Source organism: Procambarus clarkii, chromosome 32 (assembly GCF_040958095.1).
Source record: "Procambarus clarkii isolate CNS0578487 chromosome 32, FALCON_Pclarkii_2.0, whole genome shotgun sequence".
In the NCBI taxonomy this organism is placed as follows: domain Eukaryota; kingdom Metazoa; phylum Arthropoda; class Malacostraca; order Decapoda; family Cambaridae; genus Procambarus; species Procambarus clarkii.
This window is the reverse complement of record NC_091181.1, coordinates 15,622,088-15,647,122: the sequence shown is the minus strand read 5'-3', so window position 1 is coordinate 15,647,122 and position 25,035 is coordinate 15,622,088. Positions and strand designations below refer to the sequence as shown.

Genomic DNA, 25,035 nt, shown 5'->3' with positions numbered 1-25,035 from the left:
AGCAGTTGGTACAGCAGTAGTTAGCAGTTGGTACAGCAGTTGGTACAGCAGTTGGTACAGCAGTAGTTAGCAGTTGGTACAGCAGTTGGTACAGCAGTCGGTACAGTAGTCAGTTCAGTGTGATGAATTTTGTAGCACGAAGCGTCGTTTCGTAACCAAAACATCAGGCTTTGTACACATCAAAGCGTCGTTTCGTACACAACGTCGGCAGATTCCTCAGTACACAGTTTCTTCAGCACAGCTTGGGTAGCACACAGCATTGGTTAGCACACAGCATTGGTTAGCACACAGCATTGGTTAGCACACAGCATCGTTTAGCACACAGCATTGGTTAGCATACAACATCGGGTATGGTGCTCACAGTACGATTTCTCCTTCCTCCTCTGGGCGAGACAGCATGCTCCTTCCTTGTTTTAAGTTGAACAAAATACCTGCGTTCCCAGTTCATCCTCGTCGCCAATGTGGTGTTTGTGTGTTACTGAGGAAGTCTTGATTGTGGGGTTGATATAAAGCCATTGCTTGGTTACTGACTTTAATACTTAATATGATTACATGACTAGTAGCTACCAAGCTTGGCGGGCGTCCTGTATGCTCTATTGTTTACCTCCTCCCTCTGGCGTCTGCTCCGCCACACATAGAAAACGGACGGTACCATTTTCTGTGAACATGACAAAGCCGTTGTTGACTAGGACCTGCCTTACCCTACAGAGTTCTTCGTCGACTTGCTTCCATTCTGAGCTGTGGCTGAGAGCACGGTTGACATATGCGTTAACAACACTCCTCTGGTACCTATCTGGCAGTCGCTTTTGGCATTTAGGCACATTCCTATGTTCGTTTCCTTAGTGTAGACTGCAGTGTGCAAACCTCTGCTCTTTTCCATGACTGTTACATCTAGAAAGGGCAGCTTCCCATCCTTTTCCATCTCGTAAGTGAAACGCAGCACGGAACTCCGCTCAAATGCCTCCTTCAACTCCTGCAGATGTCTGACATCAGGTACCTGTGTAAAAATGTCGTCAACATACCTGCAGTATATGGCCGGTTTCATGTTCATGTCGACTAAGACTTTTTGCTCGATGGTACCCATGTAGAAGTTTGCAAACAGGACACCTAGGGGAGAACCCATGGCGACCCCATCTACTTGCTTACACATGTGCCCATCCGGGCTCAAGAAGGGTGCCTCTTTAGTACAAGCTTGGAGTAGTTTCCTTAGGATATTTTCTGGTATGTCAAGAGGAGTACAGGCTGGATCACGATACACTCTGTCGGCTATCATCCCGATTGTCTCGTCCACTGGTACGTTAGTGAACAGCGATTCTACGTCCAACGAGGCTCTTATTCCTGTGGCCCGTGTGCCCCGCAGTAAGTCAACAAATTCCTTTGGCGACTTCAGGCTGAAGGCGCAAGGGACATAAGGAGTCAGCAGGCCGTTGAGTCGCTTCGCTAGTCTGTACGTGGGTGTGGGTATTTGGCTAATGATTGGCCGAAGTGGGTTTCCAGGCTTGTGTGTCTTGACATTTCCATACGCATATCCAGGTTTATACTCCCCAATAATCTTTGGCAGGTGGAGTCCTGATTTCTTGGCATTCACAGTTTCGATTAGTCTGTTGACCTTTGCTTTCAATTCGGCTGTAGTGTCCTTCGTTACCCTTTGGAATTTAGTTTGGTCAGAGAGTATGAGGTTCATTTTCGCCAGATATTCGTCTTTTTTAAGAATTACGTATATTGGCGACTTGTCACCTCTTCTGACAACTATCTCCTTGTTCTCACGAAGGCTTTTGGCTGCCGCTTTGAGCTCGGGGGACAGTATGGTGCTTCTGTAATTGCCTCGATTCTTTCCTCCTTCCGCAATAAGTTCTGCTTGTAAGGTATCTTTGGTAGTGACCTTCTTTTGTGTTTCGAGGTCGAATATGTCGTCCAACAAAATTTCCAACTCCACTTTCCGGGCCATCTCACTCGGTCTGGACATAACGTGACAGTTTATGAGAGTGACTTGGTCCTCAGTGAGGTTAATTCCTGCAAGGTTCAGGAAGCCATCTCTTGGTCGTGGAATTGCCATAGGTCCTCCATATAACGTTGTTAGTTTCTTGATAATCCTTGTTTCAGTGCTGAGGTGATGTCGGTCTGTGAGGATGTCGAGGTGTTGTTCAATGCGGGTACAGATACTTTCGTCGATGTTGCTATTTCTCCACTCGTTCGTAGCATGAAGTAGTTGCGTTTTGTTGTCTTTGATTTCATTCTCTGCCTTGTATATCTGATCACGAATCAGATCCTGGCGATATTTTATCGTTAAGGCTTGATTCCTTGCTGCTGGGTCGTGCGTTTTAATATTAGTATATTTTGGTAGCAGTCTTTCCTGTAGACATATATTATTAAATATGACCGAAAAAGTAAGATTAATAATTCTAACACGAATTTTCTCTATCTTTCTTATGCTTCTTTTCACTGTTGATGGTAATTCAAAGATCAATTCTCCAAAATTCATTTTTATTTCTAGTCTGACGCGACACTTGAGCGCGTTTCGTAAAACTTATTACATTTTCAAAGACTAGTTTACAAACACACAACTGAAACTGAATAGAGCTTTGCACATCTTCGAGTTTATATCTACATTTGGGTGAGGTGGATGAGGTGAAAACGAACTTTCAACAATGGGTATTAAATGGGTATTAAATTCTAACACAAGACAGAACACGAAACAATGGGTTTTGAATGGAAGTAATTGTAGAAAGCCTATTGGTCCATATTTCTTGATGATTCTATATTGGAGCGGAGTCTTGAAGTGGGTAGAATATAGTTGTGCATTAATTGGCTGTTGATTGCTGGTGTTGACTTCTTGATGTGTAGTGCCTCGCAGACGTCTAGCCGCCTGCTATCGCTGTATCTATCGATGATTTCTGTGTTGTTTTCTAAGATTTCTCTGGTGATGGTTTGTTTGTGGGAAGAGATTATATGTTCCTTAATGGAGCCCTGTTGCTTATGCATCGTTAATCGCCTGTCAATCGTCAGGCGATTAACGATGCATAAGCAACAGGGCTCCATTAAGGAACATATAATCTCTTCCTACAACCAAACCATCACCAGAGAAATCTTAGCAAACAACACAGAAATCATCCATAGATACAGTGATAACTATATTCTACCCACTTCAAGACTCTGCTCCAATATAGAAGCATCAAGAAATATGGGCCAATAGGGCCTCTGCAATTACTTCCATTATTACCTTCAATACCCATTGTTTCGTGTTCAATCCTGTGTTGAAAGTTTTGTTCGCCTCATCCAAAACTGTTGTAACATATCACCTCACCCAAAATGCGGGTATAAAATGAAAAATGAAAGCTGTTTAAATCATAGCATAAGTAAGAATTCTGTTTAGTGTTTGCAGGTAATAGTTGTGTGTGTGTAAACTAAAAGTCTTTGAAAATGTAATAAGTTATTACGAAACACGTTCAAGTGTCGCGTCAGACTAGAAATAAAAATGAATTTTGGAGAATTGATTTTTCAATTACCATCAACAGTGAAAAGAAACATAAGAAAGATCGAAAAAATTCGTGTTAGAATTATTAATCTTACTTTTTCGGTCATATATATATATATATATATATATATATATATGTGTGTGTGTGTGTGTGTGTGTGTGTACTCACCTAGTTGTGTCTGCAGGATCGAGCATTGACTCTTGGATCCCGCCTTTCGAGTATCGGTTGTTTACAGCAATGACTCCTGTCCCATTTCCCTATCATACCTGGTTTTAAAATTATGGATAGTATTTGCTTCCACAACCTGTTCCTAAAGTGCATTCCATTTTCCCACTACTATCACACTAAAGAAAACTTCCTAACATCTCTGTGACTCATCTGAGTTTCAAGCTTCCATCCATGTCCCCTCGTTCTGTTACTATTCCGTGTGAACATTTCGTCTATGTCCACTCTGTCAATCCCTCTGAGTATCTTATACGTTCCTATCATGTCCCCCCTCTCCCTTCTTCTTTCTAGTGTCGTAAGGCACAGTTCCCTCAGGCGCTCCTCATACCCCATCCCTCGAAGCTCTGGGACGAATCTCGTTGCAAACCTCTGAACCTTTTCCAGTTTCATTATATGCTTCTTCAGATGGGGACTCCATGATAAGGCGGCATACTCTAAGACTGGCCTCACGTAGGCAGTGTAAAGTGCCCTAAATTCCTCCTTACTTAGGTTTCTGAATGATGTTCTAACTTTTGCCAGTGTAGAGTACGCTGCTGTCGTTATCCTATTTATATGTGCCTCAGGAGATAGATTAGGTGTTACGTCCACCCCCAGGTCTCTTTCACGCGTCGTCACAGGTAGGCTGTTCCCCTTCATTGTGTACTGTCCCTTTGGTCTCCTATCTCCTAGTCCCATTTCCATAACTTTACATTTGCTCGTGTTGAATTCCAGTAGCCATTTCTCTGACCATCTCTGCAACCTGTTCAGGTCCTCTTGGAGGATCCTGCAATCCTCATCTGTCACAACTCTTCTCGTCAACTTTGCGTCATCCGCAAACATCGACATGTAGGACTCTACGCCTGTAAACATGTCGTTAACATATACAAGAAATAGAATTGGTCCCAGCACCGATCCCTGTGGTACTCCACTTGTTACTGTTCGCCAGTCCGACATCTCGCCCCTAACCGTAACTCTTTGGCTCCTTCCTGTTAGGTAGTTCCTTATCCATGCTAGGACCTTTTCCCCCACCCCCACCTGCCTCTCAAGCTTGAACAGCAGTCTCATGTGTGGTACTGTATCAAAGGCTTTTTGGCAGTCCAGAAATATGCAGTCTGCCCAACCATCTCTGTCCTGTCTTATCCTCGTTATTTTATCATAGAATTCCAGAAGGTTTGTTAGGCACGATTTCCCTGTCCAGAACCCATGTTGATGTTTGTTCACAAACATAATGTTCTCCAGGTGTGCAACCAGTCGTAGCCTAATTATTCTTTCCAGTATTTTACAGGGAATGCTTGTCAGTGATACAGGTCTATAGTTAAGTGCCTCCTCCCTATCACCTTTCTTGAAGATCGGCACGACATTTGCCTTCTTCCAGCAACTGGGCAATTCTCCTGACATAAGTGACTCATTAAAGATCATTGCCAGAGGCACGCTGAGGGCCTGTGCTGCTTCTTTTAGTATCCACGGTGATACTTTGTCTGGTCCAACTGCTTTAGTTGCATCTAGAGTTGTCAACTGTTTCATTACCTCCTCTGCTGTCACCTCTATATCTGATAGTCTTTCATCTAGGGTAACCCCTTCCAACAAGGGGAGCTGCTCAGGCTCGGTAGTGAACAGTCCACGGAAACTGGCATTCAGTGCCTCGCAGATTTTCTTGTCACTTTCAGTATATGCCCCCTCTGTCTTCCTTAGTTTTGTCACTTGGTCGTTCACCGACATTTTTCTTCTTATATGACTGTGTAGTAACTTAGGTTGTTTTTTCGCTTTGATTGCAATATTGTTCTCATAGTCCCTTTCCGATGATCGTCTTATGTTAATGTAATCGTTCCTAGCTCTGTTGCATCTGATCCTGTTGTCCTCTGTCCTTTGTCTTCTGTACTTCCTCCACTCCGGCCTGCTGGTCATTTTTGCTTCCTGACACTGTCTATTAAACCATGGGTTATTATATTCCTTCTTATTTTTTCCCTTTACTGTTGGTATAAATCTCTCTTCGGCCTCCTGGCATTTCTGTATGACTATGTCCATCATATCTTGGACTGTTTTTCCTCTTATTTCTTCCTCCCACTGCACTTCACCCAGATAGTCCCTTATCCTCTTATAGTCCCCTTTCCTGTAGTCAACTCTCCTTTCCCAGATCTCTTGTCCCATGGTCATAAGTTTGAATTCCATCATGTAGTCAAAGACTAGGACACAATGGTCGCTGGCCCCTAGAGGTATTTCATGCTCTAAATTCTCGATATATTCTACGTTCTGGGTGAAAATCAGGTCTAATAGGCTCGGTGCATCTCATCCTCTTTCCCTTGTGTCTTCCTTCACATGTTGTGTTAGGAAATTCCTGTCTATAACATCTACTAATTTTGCTCCCCACGTTTCGTCCCCTCCATTGGGATTCCTTGATTCCCAATTTATCTCTCCATGATTTAGGTCCCCCATGATCAGCAGCTTCGCTCTCATTCTGTGGGCTAGTGTTGCTGCCTTCTGCAGTTCATCTATACATGCTTTGTTGTTGTCATCATACTCCTGCCTGGGTCTTCTACTGTTTGGTGGGGGATTGTAGATTACCAAGATCACAATCTTCCTCCCATCTACTGTCAGAGTTCCATGTATGAAGCTTGTGCACTCATTGGTAACTCGATTTCCCAGGTCTTCAAACTTCCATTTCCGCTTTATTAGGAGTGCTACTCCCCCTCCCTGTCTCTGTATCCTCTCTTTTCGTATAACCTGGTACCCTTCAGGAAAGATTGCATCTGAGATCATGTCATTAATTTTAGTTTCCACAATTGCATCTATGTCAGGATCTGCTTCACTCACTCTTTCTTTTATCTCTTCTGCTTTATTAGATACCCCATCAGCATTGGTGTACCAAACCTTGAGATTCTTCATGGAAACTCTTGTACTCTGGTACAACTCTTGTACTGCTCTTCCTGATTTCCTCTTGAATATAATCCATAAACTCTTGTTTGAGTCTTTGAACCTCATCCTGTATCTTATTAAAGACCTCACTTTTAATCCCCCTGGATTAGATCATCTATCCAAACATCCCTCTTCTCTACAAATTTCCCAATCATCTTCTCCACAAACCTATCTTCTTCCTCAATCATAATACTGTTGGACCTAGACACCCTTCCTGACCTAGTCATTGCTATAATACAACCTTACCCACAGGGGTTCCAAGTATCTTACCGTCCTGCTAACACAATAGGTGAGTGAATCTCCAAGCGTCGTCCCACGTGGTGGTAGGAGGGTTGCTGCCGGGGGTGAGGTCACGCAGTCAGAGGGCGGTGAGGACTGCTCCACACTGCACACTGCCACAGTACTTCTTCAACTATTTTGAATTACGCCATTTAAACTGTTTTTCTTCACTACCTTATGGCTTTGGTCAAAACCCAAGGTTTTTTCATTCACAAGGTGTGTGTTAATCTTTATCATCATCTCTCACAGAGGGAACTGCTTCGTCAACGTCGGCCATTGCCTCTCCAACTGCCGCGTCATCAACACATTGATATCCCAATCCTGGTCTACATAGGGGTCACTGAGCTAATCTCTGTATACACACACTCGTTCCTTCCGCAAGGCGCTGCTCCTTGTCCTAGGAATGGTGTCGTCCCTCCAACGCTCTCAGTGGGTGTGACCCGGTCACAGCAAGATTGCCCACCACACCATCCAGACCCTCAATCGTCAGGCGGCGCCCGCCATCGTCGTCGCCGACCGATTGCTCAAGTTTTGGCACTTCTTTGCCCAATAAACCTGGTTCTTCTTGCTTCCCAGAAGCACGGGGTCTCCAATGACAATAGTGGGCTGCGATGGTTGCCAATGATCCACTGAGAGAGACTCTCAGAGCCTCCAATCCTCAAGAGCTGATCGACGCACGTCCTTTCGCGTCCACAGGCAGGTCCAATCTGCCGTCACCTCCGCTGGCGCTGCCAGGGGCACTCGGTGATGTCACGGCGGACGCCGATTAGTCGTCTGTGGCATGTGATCTAAGCCAGTCACTCCGCAGTCGGTTGGCGTTGTCCATAAAATGGTGGCTTTGCAGGCAGGGACCGCCATTTTGTCAAACTTACAAATGCATATATCTCCCTTATCAGGCGGCCGATCTTGTCGCCACATATATCAACAGACTCCCTGCATGTCAGAGAATCAGCAGGGTCAGTAGAAATGACTCTTAAAGCCAGATCTGGTGAGAAATTTTAGGGGGGCTACGTAACAATATGTTGATAGATAGACAAATAGATTGACAGATGAGAGACACCCTTGCAACAGCGGGTATTCCCTCGTAGTATATTCATAAATCTAAGAAAATATCTCGGTAGAGGAATATCTCACCTAGGAATATCTCAATAGATAAATATTCCATGTAACTCTCTCTTATTATATGTAACATTGAGTACTGCTTCAGGCAGATGATATTACCTGAGCCACATATTATACTCTTCATGACAGGACGGTGCGACTTCTACTACTCAAGGGAAGGCTTCCTCTCCACTATATATGGCTTGATCGGCCGGAAGGGTAACCCACTAGTTCCAGCTATGAGCAAGAGGTGATAGTATAGCGAGTTTTCTGTTGTAATTCTGAACTTGATAAGTTTAATATCACCTTTTTTTTGTTTTAATACTATATACGTGAAACCAGATTCACTTAATTATGTAAGCATGGCTGTTAGAAAAGTAGGATTGTTTGCGAAGATTTGTGACATCACCCCGTCACGTTTTGTGTGTAAAGTGTTGATTTAGCGTCAAGTGTGAATTATCAACTCAGACCACAGGAACACAAAACAAGTGTTAAGTCAACAGACACAAACAATGCTTTCTTCCGTTATGTTAGGGGACTCTAATCATCCTATTCCTTGGTCCATTTAAATAATCTGTCCTGCCTCTACTCTTCACAGACGCCGTCTTGTTGACTCGGCTCTGATACCCAACCTACCCAACATGAACCTTAGTCTTGGCTTTGTTGATGTTGACTCTTCCCTTTCATGGAACATGCTCAATTACTCAAACCAACTTAACAAACGTGACCTGACTTAAGCTTTGCTATTCTTATCTTCTTCATTCTCTTAATTGCGTCTTACCTTTCATCTCATTCTCTTACTTACAACACAGACCACAGAGTTGTCTCGACACAACACATACGGTTGGCCCTACACTTGGCTTGGCTTGAGATCATCTCTACCACAGGCGGAAGAGGTCGTCTTGTCTGAATCTCAACTGAATTACTTGCCTCTGATTTTTCCCGTCTCTGTCGCTGCCCTGGCAGTCACAACCTGGAACCATGGATCACCAAAGGTGTAGTATCCAAGCAGAGTTGGAAGCTCTTTGTCACCACCAGTTTCGCCCAACGACAAGGCTAAACTGGTTTGCCTCACATCAATGTGCGATGGTTGCCTGACTGACATGTACAACCGATTATCATTTGTTAAGTGTTGTAGAGCTTGATGCTACGACCTAATACATAATCCTAACGTCATCCTGTCGTCCAGTGTGGAGAGGTCCAATGACCTCAGTCTCTCCACTTAGCCACGAGTGTTTTGGTAATTCTCTTGACCTTTTCTAACTTCGTTTGGACCTTTCAGGTGTGCTTCATGATCGGTCAACATAGTCGACAATAAATCTTATGTGGTTGTATACTGAGTCCAAAAGACTATTTTCTAAAGTCAATAACAAATATTGAGACATATATACTGCCGACATTGCTATAGTAATGTGTACACTGGCATTAGATTTGGGTTGTCTACTTACATGTCTATTTTTTCTTATCTGATTAAGGTAGTTATATTGTTATTATTTTCTGCTTCTTCCAGGGATGTTGTCACTCCTGGTCCCCTCTTCATAACTTTGTGCTTAATTAAATAATGAAACATACCACCACACTACTCTATTCTCATTCTTATCGTAAAATTTGCATGAACAGCAAATATCGTAATGAATAAATCTATTTCATATCATTTCCTTGACATATCTTATAGTATACCTCAAAATCTCACCTGTGATTACAAATGTAATATTATTAATAATGAAAACTACATTTAAACACTGTAGTGGCCGATTGTTTGCTTCAGACTGATGGTAATGTCAGAATTTGGACTATATGACCACTGGCAGAAGGAGGTGGTGCCCAACTCCACCACGTGCCTCAACCTCCCAACCCGGGTCACCGTCAGCACCTCTCTCTCCATCACCCATCTCTGGGTAAGCTTACAATCCTCAAAACGTAACATTAAGACGTCAAAGATGGATATAGAAAAGTTGATAGATAGATAGATAGATAGATAGATAGATAGATAGATAGATAGATAGATAGATAGATAGATAGATAGATAAAATAATAGATGGTTAGATGGATAAACAGATAAATTAATAGATGGTTAGAAGGATAAATAGTAGATTAATAGATGGAAGGATAGATGGATGAGTAGATGGACGAGTGATAAATAGAAAAAAAGATGGATGATTAGGCGGATAAATGATAAATGGATGGAAATTATGATAGGATAGGGTATTAGTATGATTGGGTAAATGGAGAGGTTGTGGTAGATGGATTGATAGATGGAGGTATAAATGGATATCTGGGTATTCGAATGGATTGATGTATAGATGGATATTCGGATTGATAAATGTATAGACGGAAAAATAGATGAATAAATGGATGCTCAGAAATATATATGGATAGATGGGTAGATAGATGGATACATAGATAGATGCACAGGTAAATAGATGCATGGCTAGATTGATAAATTTAAAATTGTATAGATATAAGGACATATAGATGGACTGATGGACGGATGGATAGATATAAAGATGGATGGGTGGGAGATCGAGGGGTACATATATAGATGAGTGAATATAGAAACATGGATGAATGAATATAGATATAGATGAATGAATATAGATATAAATGAATGAATGCAGATATATAAATAGATAGATGGATAGATATATATACTGGTAAATGGATGCATCAGTCAGATCCTGTTGCCGTGTGTCCAATATGACTCCTGTGGGCGTGTGTCCAATATGACTCCTGTGAGCCATGTGTCCAATATGACTCCTGTGGGCCATGTGTCCAATATGACTCCTGTGGCCGTGTTTCCAATATGACTCCTGTGGGCCATGTGTCCGATATGACTCCTGTTGGCCGTGTGTCCAATATGACTTCTTTGGACCAGGTGTCCAATATGACTCCTGTTGGCCATGTGTCCAATATGACTCCTGTGGGCCGTGTGTCCAATATGACTCCTGTTGGCCGTGTGTCCAATATGACTCCTGTTGGCCGTGTGTCCAATATGACTCCTGTGGGTCATGTGTCCAATATGACTCCTGAGGGCCATGTGTCCAGTATGACTCCTGTGGGTCATGTGTTCATTATGACTCCTGCGGGCTATGTGTCCAATATGACTCCTGTGGGTAATGTGTCCAATATGACTCCTGTGGGCCACGTGTCCAATATGACTCCTGTGGGCCATGTGCCCAATATGACTCGTGAGCGCCATGTGTCCAATAGAACTCCTGTGGACCATGTGTCCAATATGACTCCTGTGAGCCATGTGTCCAATATGACTTCTGTGGGTCATGTGTCCAATATGACTCCTGTGGGCCATGTGTCCAATATGACTCCTGTTGCTGTGTATCCAATATAACTCCTGTGTGCCATCTGTCCAATATGACTCCTGAGGCCATGTGTCCAATATTTCTCCAGTGGGCCATGTGTCCAATTTGACTCCTGTGGCCGTGTGTCCAATATGACTCCTGTGGGCCGTGTGTCCAATATGACTCCTGTGGGCCATGTGTCCAATATGACTCCTGTGGCTGTGTGCCCAATATGACTCCTGTGGCCGTGTGTCCAATATGACTTCTGTGGGCCGTGTGTCCAATATGACTCTGCTGGGCCATGTGACCAATATGACTCCTGAGGCCATGTGTCCAATATGACTCCTGTGTGCCATGTGACCAATATGACTCCTGAGGCCATGTGTCCAATATGACTCCTGTGGGCCATGTGTCCAATAGGACTCCTGTGGCAGTGTGTACAATAAGACTCCTGTGGCCATGTGTCCAATATGACTCCTGTTGCCACGTGTCCAATATGACTCCAATGGACCATGTGTCCAATATGACTCCAATGGACCATGTGTCCAATATGACTCCAATGGACCATGTGTCCAATATGACTCCAATGGACCATGTGTCCAATATGACTTTTGTGGGCCGTGTGTCCAATATGATTTCGGTGGGACATGTGTCCAATACGACTCTTGTGGTCTATTTGTCCAATATGACTCCTGTGGGCCATGTACCCAATGTGACTCCTGTTAGCCATATGTCCAATATGACTCTTGTCGGTAAAGTGTCCAATATAACTCCTGTGGGTCGTGGGCCCAATATGACTCCTGTAGGTCGTAGGCCCAATATGACTCCTGTGAGCCATATGTCCAATATGTCTTCTGTGGTTGTGTCCAATATGACTCCTGTGGGCCATGTGTCCAATAAGATTCTTGTGGATCTAGTGTCCCATATAACTCCTGTAGGTCGTGGGCCCAATATGACTCCTGTTGGCCGTGTGTCCAATATGACTCCTGTGGGTCATGTGTCCAATATGACTCCTGTGCGCCATGTGTCCAATATGACTCCTGTGGGCCATGTGTCCAATATGACTCCTGTGGGTCATGTGTCAAATATGACTCCTGTGGCCGATTGTCCAATATGGCTCCTGTGGGCCGTGTGTCCAATATGACTCCTGTTGGTCATGTGTCCAATATGACTCCTGTGGCTGTGTGTCCCATATAACTTCTGTTGCCATCTGTCCAATATGACTTCTGAGGCCATGTGTCCAATATGACTCCTGTGGGCCGTGTGTCAAATATAACTCCTGTGGGTCATGTGCCCAATATGATTCCTGTGGGCCGTGTGTCCAATACGACTCCTGTGGCCGTGTGTACAATATGACTCCAGTGGCCTTGTGTCCAATATGACTCCTGTGGCCATGTGCCTAATATAACTCCTGTGGGCCATGTGTCCAATATGCCTTTTGTGGGCCATGTATCCAATATGACTCTTGTGGGCTATATGTCCAATATGACTCCTGTGGGTCATGTGTCCAATATGACTCCTGTGGGTCATGTGCTCAATATGACTCCTGCGGTCGTATGTCCAATATGACTCCTGTCGCTGTGTGTCCAATATGACTCCTGTGGGCCATGTGTCCAATATGACTTCTGAGGGGCCATGTGTCCAATATTATTTCTGTGGGACCTGTGTCCAATACGACTCATGAGGGCCGTGTGTCCACTATGACTCCTGTGGGCCATGTGTCCAATATGTTTCCTGTGGGCCATGTGTCCAATATGACTCCTGTGGGCCATGAGCCCAATATGACTCCTGTGGGCCGTGTGCCCAATATGACTCCTGTGAGCAATGTGCCCAATATGACTCCTGTGGGCCATGTGTCTAATATGACTCCTGTGGCCGTGAGCCCAATATGACTCGTGTGGCCGTGAATCCAATATGACTCCTGTGGGCCATGTGTCCAATATGACTCCTGTGGGCTATGTGTCCAATCTGGCTCCTGTGGGTCATGTGCCCAATATGTCTCCTGGGCCATGTGTCCAATATGAATCCTGTAACCGTGTGTCCAATATGACTCCTATGGGCCATGTGCCCAATATGACTCCTGTATGCCATGTGTCCAATATGCCTATTGTGGCCGTGTGCCCAATATGAGTCCTGTGGCCGTGTCCAATATGACTCCTGTGGGCCATGTGTCAAATATGACTCCTGGGAGCCATGTGTCCACTATATCTCATATGGGCCATGTGCCCAATATGACTCCTGTAGGCCATGTGTCCAATATCACTCCTGTGGACCATGTGTTGAATATAACTCCTGTGAGCCATGTGTCCAATATAACTCCTGTGGGCCATGTGTCCAATATGACTTCTGTTTCCATGTGTCCAATATGACTCTTGTGAGCCATGTATCCACTATGACTCCTGTAGGCCATGTGTCCAATATGACTCTTGTGGGGCCATGTGTCCAACATGACTCCTGAGGGCCGTGCGTCCAATATGACTCCTGTGGGCCATGTGTATAATATCACTCCTGTGGCCGTGTGTCCAATATGACTCCTGTGGGCCGTGTGTCCAATATGACTCCTGTGGCCGTGTGTCCAATATGACTCCTATAGGCCATGTGACCCAATATGACTCCTGTGGGCCGTGTGTCCAATATGACTACTGTGGGCGTGTGTCCAATATGACTCCTGTGGCCATGTGTCCAATATGACTCCTGTGGGCGTGTGTCCAATATGACTCCTGTGGCCATGTGTCCAATATGACTCCTGTGGCAGTGTGTACAATATGACTCCAATGGACCATGTGTCCAATATGACTTTTGTGGGCCGTGTGTCCAATATGATTTCTGTGGGACATGTGTACAATACGACTCCTGTGGTCTATGTGTTCAATATGACTCCTGTGGGCCATGTACCCAATATGACTCCTGTTAGCCATGTGTCCAATATGACTCTTGTGGGTAAAGTGTCCAATATAACTCCTGTGGGTCGTGGGCCCAATATGACTCCTGTAGGTCGTGGGCCCAATATGACTCCTGTGGGTCGTAGGCCCAATATGACTCCTGTGAGCCATATGTCCAATATGTCTCCTGTGGTTGTGTCCAATATGACTCCTGTGGGCCATGTGTCCAATAAGATTCTTGTGGATCAAGTGTCCCATATAACTCCTGTGGGTCGTGGGCCCAATATGAGTCCTGTGGGTCATGGGCCCAATATGACTCCTGTGGCTGTGTGTCCAATATAACTCCTGTTGCCATCTGTCCAATATGACTCCTAAGGCCATGTGTCCAATATGACTCCTGTGGGCCGTGTGTCAAATATGACTCCTGTGGGTCATGTGCCCAATATGATTCCTGTGGGTCGTGTGTCCAATACGACTCCTGTGGCCGTGTGTACAATATGACTCCAGTGGCCTTGTGTCCAATATGATTCCTGTGGCCATGTGCCTAATATAACTCCTGTGGGCCATGTGTCCAATATGCCTTTTGTGGGCCATGTATCCAATATGACTCTTGTGGGCCATGTGTCCAATACGACTCCTGTGTGCCTTGTATCCAATATGACTCCCATGGGCTATATGTCCAATATGACTCCTGTGGGTCATGTGTCCAATATGACTCCTGTGGGTCATGTGCTCAATATGACTCCTGCGGTAGTATGTCCAATATGACTCCTGTCGTTGTGTGTCCAATATGACTCCTGTGGGCCATGTGTCCAATATGACTTCTGAGGGGCCATGTGTACAATATTATTTCTGTGGGACCTGTGTCCAATACGACTCATGAGGGCCGTGTGTCCACTATGACTCCTGTGGGCCATGTGTCCAATATGTCTCCTATGGGCCATGTGTCCAATATGACTCCTGTGGGCCATGAGCCCAATATGACTCCTGTGGGCCATATGTCCAATATGACTCCTGTGGCCGTGAGCCCAATATGACTCGTGTGGCCGTGAGTCCAATATGACTCCTGTGGGCCATGTGTCCAATATGACTCCTGTGGGCTATGTGTCCAATCTGGCTCCTGTGGGTCATGTGTCCAATATGACTCCTGTGGGCCATGTGTCCAATATGAATCCTGTAACCGTGTGTCCAATATGACTCCTATGGGCCATGTGCCCAATATGACTCCTGTATGCCATGTGTCCAATATGCCTACTGTGGCCGTGTGCCCAATATGAGTCCTGTGGCCGTGTCCAATATGACTCCTGTGGGCCGTGTGTCCAATATGACTCCTGTGGCCGTGTGTCCAATATGACTCCTGTGGCCGTGTGCCCAATATGACTCCTGTGGCTGTGTCCAATATGACTCCTGTGGGCCATGTGTCCAATATGACTCTTGTGGCCGTGTGCCTAATATGACTCCTATGGCCGTGTGTCCAATATGACTCATGTCGGCCATGTGTCCAATATGACTCCTGTCGGCCATGTGGCAATATCACTCCTGTGAGCTATGTGTCCAATATAACTCCTGTGGTCCGTGTGTCCAATATGACTCCTGTGGGCCCTGTGTCAAATATGACTCCTGTGGGCCGTGTGTCTAATATGACTCCTCTGGCTGTGTGTCCAATATGACTCCTGTGGCCGTGTATCCAATAAGACTCCTGTGGCCGTGTGTCCAATAAGACTCCTGCGGGTCATGTGTCCAATATGACTCCTGTGGGCGTGTATCCAATATGACTCCTGTGGCCGTGTATCCAATAAGACTCCTGCGGGCCGTGTATCCAATATGACTCCTGTGGGCCATGTGTCCAATATGACTCCTGTGGGCCATGTGTCCAATATGACTCCTGTGGCCGTGTATCCAATATGACTCCTGCTGGTCATGTGTCCAATATGACTCCTGTGGCTGTGTGTTCAATATGACTCCTGCAAGCCATGTGTCCATGTGTCCTGTGGGCAATATGTCCGATATGACTCCTGTGGGCCATGTGCTCAATATGACTCCTGTGGGCCGTGTGTCCAATATGAATCCCGTGGGCCATGTATCCAATATGACTCCTGTGGGTCAAGTGTCCAATATAACTCCTGTGGGTCGTGGGCCCAATATGACTCCTGTGGGTCATGGGCCCAATTTGACTCCTGTGGGCCATGTGCCCAATATGACTCCTGTGGGCCATGTGCCCAATATGACTCCTGTGTCAGTGTGTCCAATATGACTCTTGTGGGCTGTGTGTTCAATATGACTCCTGTGGGCCATGTGTCAATATGACTTCTGTGGGCTATGTGTCCAATATGACTCCTGTAAAGATTACAGGCAGGAAAGATAAGCAGGAAAGATTATTATGGAGGAAAACCAATCAATAGGAAGATTGGAATCGCTCACATGGCAGAAGAGAGCACTGTTTGTGTCTGCAGACTTAACACTTCTCCTGTGTTCTTTAAGTCTGTCATTCAGTGTACGGCCAGTTTCGCCAAAGTATTGGAGAGGACAAGATGAACAGGAAATAGAGTAGACGCCAGCAGCGTTAGAAGCAGGAGGAGTAGTGTGAACTAGATTGCTACGAACAGTGTTAGTTTGTCGAAAGGCGGGCTTTATGTCAAGAGGACGAAAGGTATTGGTAAAAGTTTTGTGTTCAGATATGAAGGGAAGGCATAGTACAGTGCTACTTGTGTTGGAAGCAGGTTTAGGATGAAAGAAATTTAGCTTGAGAGTGGGCACAGTTGATGAAATGCAAAGGGTAACCAAGGCGAGAGAATGATTTGTAGATAAAGGCAATTTCAGAATCAAGAAACTGAGGGTCGCTGATGCGTAGAGCGCGGAGGAATTAGAGACGAGGACACTTTTCTTAACAGAAGGAGGATGGTAGGAAAAGAAGTGAATGTACATGCCACTGTGCATGGGTTTGTGGTAGACAGAGAAAGAGAACCCGGACACAGAGCTGTGGACGTGAACGTCAAGAAAAAGGAAGGAATTAGATTCCCACTCAACTTTGAAATGGATTGAAGGAACCAAATTGTTAAGAGAGGCGAGGAAAGGCTGGAAAAGATTAAGGTCATGAGACCATAAAGCAAAAATGTCATCAACATAGCGAAGCCAGAGAGAGGGACGAGTATCAATAGAAGGAAGAACAGTTTCGAAGTATTCCATGTAGAAATTAGCAAGAACAGGGGAGAGAGGGGAACCCATAGTGACACCGAAAGTTTGAGTGTAATATTTACCGTTGAAAGAGAAAGAGTTAGAGTCAACACAGAGTCTAATGAGTTCGAGGAAAACGTCAGTGGGAAGCGGGAAAGGAAGAAGGCCCTCAGACGCCTTCTGTCTAAGGAAAGAGAGAACGTCATTGAGCGGAACATTAGTGAACAGAGAGTCGACATCAAGACTAAGCATCTTACAAGAGGGTTGCAGGCGCAGTCTTTCTATGAAGTCCTAAGAGTGACGAAGGTGGGCAGGGGAAAAAATGCCAAGGTAAGGCGTCAGGATTTTAACGAGCCAGGAGGCAAGAGGATAGCTGACAGAGCCCCGTGAAGAAATGATAGGACGAACACCAGGTTTATGAGTCTTAGGTAGACCATAGAAATAAAGAAGAGAAGGGCAGATGACACGGAAACGTTTAATATCAAAGTCAGGAGGACAAAGACTAGAGAGCTGTCTTAGTTTGCGGTTAAAGGAAGTTTTGAGGCGGTCCAAAGGGTTAGAAGTCAGAGGAGCATAAGTGCGAGAGTCAGCGAGCAAGACATCTGCTTTTCGGAGGTAGTCCTCACGGTCAAGGACAACCACCAAACTGCCTTTGTCCGAAGGAAGGATAAGAATAGAGTTGTTAGATTTCAGGGAGGCAAGGGCAAGCTGGAAGCGACGAGGAAGGTGGTGATTTTTAGAAAACAAGCTGTCAAGAACGGGGATAAGGGCCCCTCTAAAGGCAGACAGGTCCGAAAGAGTACTAGAGTTAGAATTGACAAACCTGTCAAAGGAACTAATGAGATCAATGCCACAGCGTGGGCCAGGGGAAGTAGCAAAAGAAAGACCAAGACCAAGAAGTTCTTGCTGGTGCTTAGAAAGAGGGTAGGATGAAAGGTTGGTAACACAGTCAGAGAGAGAGTATTTGGCCCAAGGACTGTTGGAGATCAGGCGTTGAAATTTGTTGTGTGGTGTGGAGGAGTAATGGGAAGAGGAGACGTGAGTAGTGTCAAATGCAATGGGAAATATGATATTACATAGATCACTGGGAAGTGAAGAGGACAGAAAGCGTTGATGTTGACGAACAGCTAGAAAAGCCTCGTCAACTTGCAAGGAGGTGGCATGAATAAGTTCTTGAAGAAGAAGAAGGCGGACATGTTCAAGAAAAGGAGATCCCGAAATGTTGAACCGGAGAAAGTGAGATAAAGAAAGAGGGAGAACTTGCTCAGCAAGACAGTCTTTAAGAAACCTGAGCTGGTTCTTTCGACGCTTGGCGGGAAGATTCAAAGGCGCGAAAAGGTTGTTTAAAGGAAGGTAGAGCATCGAAGAAATTAAACAAAGACGCTTACGTGTGGTATCCATATGCAGGCGATGAGTCACAGTAACGTGGCTAAAATATGTTGACCAGACCACACACTAGAAGGTGAAGTGACGACGACGTTTCGGTCCGTCCTGGACCATTCTCAAGTCGATTGTGATGAGGAATGTTGTTGTTATAGATTCAGCTACTCGGAATAAGTTCCAAATAGCACAGGCTATGGCGAGCCCGTAACTTACCAGGCACAGGAGCGGGGTAAGTAGCACAGGCCATGGTGAGCCCGTAGTGGACTTACCTGGCACGGGAGCGGTGCGAGTGATGAGGAAGATTGATTGATTGATAAAGATTAAGCCACCCAAGAGGTGGCACGGTCATGAATAGCCCGTAAGTGGTACAATTTTTTTTTTCTCAGTATTCTGAGGTTGCATTTAACCATCAAGCTGTTATCGCGGGGAGGATACTGCTTAACAGTCTTTATGAGGGTGTCCAGCTGCTGGACACCTTTGTTGACCAGAAGAGTGGCTGTGTTGATGGCTTCAGGGTGGCCACTGCATGATTCAGGAACTCTTAAAGCTCTTCTAAGGTCATTGGTTGCTTCACATTCCAGAAGATAGTGAAGTAATGGCTTTTCTGTGACAGTTTGGCAGAAGATGCACTCTCTCTGTCGGGGTTCACCAATCTCCCAGTTGCATCTGTAACCTAGACGTAGTCTATATAGCCTACCTGCTATTTCCCTGTAGATTCCTTTTGGGATATTTAACCTTTCTAATTTGGTTGCCTGAAGATACCATGTTGCAGATGGCGAACCTTCAGCTATTGTCTGGTGTAGGTCGGCTTTGTTGAGATGTGAGAGTTTTTTGGTGATGATGTTTTTTATGTTCTCTAGACTGGGTTGAATTGTTTTATGTATCACTGGATGACGAGTTGCCAATTTAGCAATTTCATCAGCTTTTTCATTTAATGGGATTCCAATATGGGATGGGATCCAGTTTAAAGTTATGTTGAGTCCTTTGCCTTTAGAGACTGCTCCAAGATACAAAATGGTGGTAATTATTTCCACATTATCTTTCCATGATGAGGAAGTAGATGCAGGCAATAAATAGGCAAGAGAGAGAGGTGAGGAGCAAAGTAAGGTGTAGTAGAGAGGATAGTAGTAGGAATAAGAACTGCAGAGGGCCTATTGGCCCATACGAGGCAGCTCCTATTATAACCACCGAATGAGAAGGAGATAGTAATAGGAATAAGAAGAGGATAGCAAGGGAACGTAAGAGAACTCTTACGCTTTAACTCTTTAAGAGCACTCTTTAAGCACCCTGGCGAACACTTCATCCGGCCATGGGGATTTGTTTGGTTTGAATTTTACTATTTGTTTAATAATATCATCCCTGGTAACTGTTAAGTCAACTGTTACTAGTACTTACAGGACTAGTCTACCTGTCCTCGTCCCCACCCACAGAGACTTGTTTAAGAACATAAGAACATAAGAACAAAGGTAACTGCAGAAGGCCTATTGGCCCATACGAGGCAGCTCCTATTCTATAACCACCCAATCCCACTCATATACTTGTCCAACCCGTGCTTGAAACAATCGAGGGACCCCACCTCCACAATGTTACGCGGCAATTGGTTCCACAAATCAACAACCCTGTTACTGAACCAGTATTTACCCAAGTCTTTCCTAAATCTAAACTTATCCAATTTATATCCATTGTTTCGTGTTCTGTCCTGTGTTGATACTTTTAATACCCTATTAATATCCCCCCGGTTATGTCCATTCATCCACTTGTAAACCTCTATCATGTCACCCCTAACTCTTCGCCTTTCCAGTGAATGCAACTTAAGCTTTGTTAATCTTTCTTCATATGAAAGATTTCTAATTTGGGGAATTAACTTAGTCATCCTACGCTGGACACGTTCAAGTGAATTTATATCCATTCTATAATATGGCGACCAAAACTGAACTGCATAATCTAAATGGGGCCTAACTAGAGCAAGATATAGCTTGAGAACCACACCAGGTGTCTTGTTACTAACGCTGCGATTAATAAATCCAAGTGTCCGATTTGCCTTATTACGAACATTTATGCATTGATCCTTTTGTTTTAAATTCTTACTAATCATAACTCCCAGATCCCTTTCGCAATCCGACTTCGCAATCACAACACCATCTAGCTCGTATCTTGTAACTCTATCATCATTACCTAACCTCAGAACTTTACATTTATCAGCATTAAACTGCATCTGCCAATCCTTTGACCATTTCAAAACCCTATCTAGATCAACTTGAAGTGATAGTGAGTCCACCTCCGAATTAATTTCCCTACCGATTTTCGTATCATCGGCAAATTTGCAAATGTTGCTACTCAAACCTGAATCTAAATCATTTATATATATTATAAACAACAGAGGTCCCAGGACAGAGCCTTGAGGCACTCCACTTACAACATTTTCCCACTCTGACTTGATTCCATTTATACTAACTCTCTGTTTCCTTTGGTATAGCCATGCCCTAATCCAGCTTAATATAGCACCCCCAATACCATGAGACTCTATTTTTTTAATCAGTCTTTCATGTGGCACTGTATCAAAAGCTTTGCTAAAGTCAAGGTATACAACATCGCAATCCTTACCACTATCAACTGCCTCAACAATGCTAGAATAAAAAGATAAGAACACAAGAACATAAGAACAAAGGTAACTGCAGAAGGCCTATTGGCCCATACGAGGCAGCCCCTATTCTATAACCACCCAATCCCACTCATATACTTGTCCAACCCGTGCTTGAAACAATCGAGGGACCCCACCTCCACAATGTTACGCGGCAATTGGTTCCACAAATCAACAACCCTGTTACTGAACCAGTATTTACCCAAGTCTTTCCTAAATCTAAACTTATCCAATTTATATCCATTGTTTCGTGTTCTGTCCTGTGTTGATACTTTTAATACCCTATTAATATCCCCCCGGTTATGTCCATTCATCCACTTGTAAACCTCTATCATGTCACCCCTAACTCTTCGCCTTTCCAGTGAATGCAACTTAAGCTTTGTTAATCTTTCTTCATATGAAAGATTTCTAATTTGGGGAATTAACTTAGTCATCCTACGCTGGACACGTTCAAGTGAATTTATATCCATTCTATAATATGGCGACCAAAACTGAACTGCATAATCTAAATGGGGCCTAACTAGAGCAAGATATAGCTTGAGAACCACACCAGGTGTCTTGTTACTAACGCTGCGATTAATAAATCCAAGTGTCCGATTTGCCTTATTACGAACATTTATGCATTGATCCTTTTGTTTTAAATTCTTACTAATCATAACTCCCAGATCCCTTTCGCAATCCGACTTCGCAATCACAACACCATCTAGCTCGTATCTTGTAACTCTATCATCATTACCTAACCTCAGAACTTTACATTTATCAGCATTAAACTGCATCTGCCAATCCTTTGACCATTTCAAAACCCTATCTAGATCAACTTGAAGTGATAGTGAGTCCTCCTCCGAATTAATTTCCCTACCGATTTTCGTATCATCGGCAAATTTGCAAATGTTGCTACTCAAACCTGAATCTAAATCATTTATATATATTATAAACAACAGAGGTCCCAGGACAGAGCCTTGAGGCACTCCACTTACAACATTTTCCCACTCTGACTTGATTCCATTTATACTAACTCTCTGTTTCCTTTGGTATAGCCATGCCCTAATCCAGCTTAATATAGCACCCCCAATACCATGAGACTCTATTTTTTTAATCAGTCTTTCATGTGGCACTGTATCAAAAGCTTTGCTAAAGTCAAGGTATACAACATCGCAATCCTTACCACTATCAACTGCCTCAACAATGCTAGAATAAAAAGATAACAAATTTGTTAAACATGAACGGCCATTTATAAAACCATGTTGCGACTCAATTATTAATTTATGTTTTTCAAGATGAAGACGAATTTTATTTGCTATTATAGATTCGAGTAACTTTCCCACAATAGACGTTAGGCTAATTGGTCGATAGTTAGACGCAAGTGATCTATCTCCTTTCTTAAAAACTGGTATCACATTAGCAACTTTCCAAAACTCTGGCACTCTGCCTGACTCTATTGATTTATTAAATATGGTTGACAGTGGGTCACAAAGCTCCTCTTTGCATTCTTTAAGCACCCTAGCAAACACTTCATCCGGCCCTGGGGATTTGTTTGGTTTGAGTTTTACTATTTGTTTAAGAACATCCTCCCTGGTAACTGCTAAACTCGTCAACCTGTCCTCGTCCCCACCCACATAGACTTGTTCGGCTGAAGGCATATTGTTAAGTTCCTCTTTAGTAAATACAGATACAAAATATTTATTAAAAATACTACTCATCTCTTCATCACTATCTGTTATTTGACCTGTCTCAGTTTTTAATGGACCTATCCTTTCCCTAGTCTTAGTACGATATAACTGAAAAAACCCTTTAGGATTTGTCTTTGCTTGCCCTGCTATGCGAACTTCATAGTTTCTTTTTGCTTTCCTTATCTCTTTTTTAACATTTCTAACCAGTTGTACGAATTCCTGTTCTAAAGTGACCTCCCCATTTTTAATCCTTTTGTACCAAGCTCTCTTTTTACCTATAAGGTTCTTCAAATTCTTTGTTATCCACTTTGGGTCATTAGTATACGATCTATTCAATTTGTATGGTATACTACGTTCCTGTGCTTTGTTTAGAATATTCTTAAATAAGTTATATATTGAATCCACATCGAAATCCCCATTTAAGTCACCTATCGCTGGGTTCATGTCTCGCTCCAAGACCGGCCCACACCCCATACCCAAGCCTCTCCAATCAATTTGACCCAAAAAATTTCTTAGGCTATTAAAATCAGCTTTTCGAAAATCTGGCACTTTAACAGAATTTTCTCCTACTGGTCTATTCCATTCTATGCTAAATCTGATTTCTTTGTGATCACTGCTCCCTAGCTCACTCCCTATTTCGATGTCATTAATTTGCGTTTCCCTGTTAGTTAACACTAAATCTAAAATATTATTTTCCCGTGTTGGTTCCTTAATGTGTTGCGTAAGAAAGCAATCGTCAATTAATTCTAGAAAATCTTCTGCTTCACTATTCCCTGTTTTGTTCAACCAGTTTATTCCGCTAAAATTAAAGTCACCCATGACATAAATACTGTTAGATCTAGATGCTCTAGATATTTCATCCCATAGATGCTTTGCTTCCATTCTGTCTAAATTTGGTGGCCTATATATTACTCCTATTATAATATTATTAGCTTTTTCGTTTAATTCAATCCAAATAGTTTCTGTGTGTGGCTCTGTTTTGATTCCCTCTTTGAGACTACATTTCAAATTGTCCCTAACATATATGGCTACTCCACCTCCTCGTCTAATATATCTATCTGTGTGAAATAGTTTAAATCCATATATTTGATATTCAGCTAATAGTTCTCTATTTTCTACATTCATCCACGTTTCGGTAAGTGCAATAATATCTATTTTTTCTGTGCAGACAAGAGCATTTAATTCGTTAATTTTATTTCTTAGACTTCTACTGTTAGTGTAATATACCCTAAGTGAATTGTTATTTTGCGGACCTTCTCTTTCCCTGATCGTTTTGCCAATTCCTTTCTCCCACAAACACATACTTTTATTACCTCCTTCCTCCAAATCAATTCCCATACCTCTATCTACTAACAGTTTAAACCCAAACAAACACCTCTAACCACTTCTTCTAGCGAGTTCGCAACAGCAACAACCCCAGCTCTCGATAGATGCACCCCATCACGAGCATACATTTCATTTCTTCCATAGAAGTGTTCCCAGTTGTCTATGAAAGATATTGCATTTGATTTGCAATATCTTTCCAGCCGGCAATTGACACCAAGTGCCCTCGATATCCATTCATTTCCCACTCCCTTTCTTGGAAGAATGCCACATATGATCGGGATTCCTCCCTTGCTCCTAACTAACTCTATGGCTGTTTTATACCTCTGAATCAGTTCCTCACTCCTGACTCGACCAACATCATTTCCTCCCACGCTAATGCAAATAATGGGATTGTTCCCATTACCAGCCATAATATCATTCATGTTGTTTATAATATCACCAATGCCAGCTCCGGGATAGCAAACCCTTAACCTGTTCCCCCTATCTCTAGCACAAAACGTTCTATCCAAATACCTTATCTGGGAATCTCCCACAACTAATGTTTGCTTAGGTACTTCCTTTACTTTCTGAGGGGCCTGCGCTTCCTTTCTCTTCGTTGCTTTCCCTTTTGCGCGATCCACAGTCTCTCCACAGCACTCGTCCTCCAAAACGTCAAATGAATTTGAAGTTGCTATGGCGTTTGAAGGCGGC

General features: G+C 43.7%; 2 protein-coding genes across 2 annotated transcripts in view; both read left to right on the top strand.

The window, feature by feature from the left end:
* The window catches only part of LOC123759276 (ionotropic receptor 93a-like), a 43,119-nt gene extending 32,203 nt beyond the window's left edge, over positions 1-10,916 (top strand). Inside the window, exons 3-4 of the mRNA XM_069334813.1 lie at positions 8,124-8,223; positions 9,742-10,916. Of these exons, the coding sequence (XP_069190914.1) occupies positions 8,124-8,223; positions 9,742-9,943 (302 nt within the window). The 3' untranslated portion in view covers positions 9,944-10,916. The remainder of the gene's footprint in view (positions 1-8,123; positions 8,224-9,741) is intronic.
* LOC138370446 (homeobox-like protein HDP1) lies at positions 10,777-11,319 on the top strand. Its single transcript, XM_069334812.1, has one exon. It carries the CDS (start codon positions 10,777-10,779, stop codon positions 11,317-11,319), a length of 543 nt encoding a protein of 180 aa, XP_069190913.1.
* Positions 11,320-25,035: the final 13,716 nt, after the last annotated feature.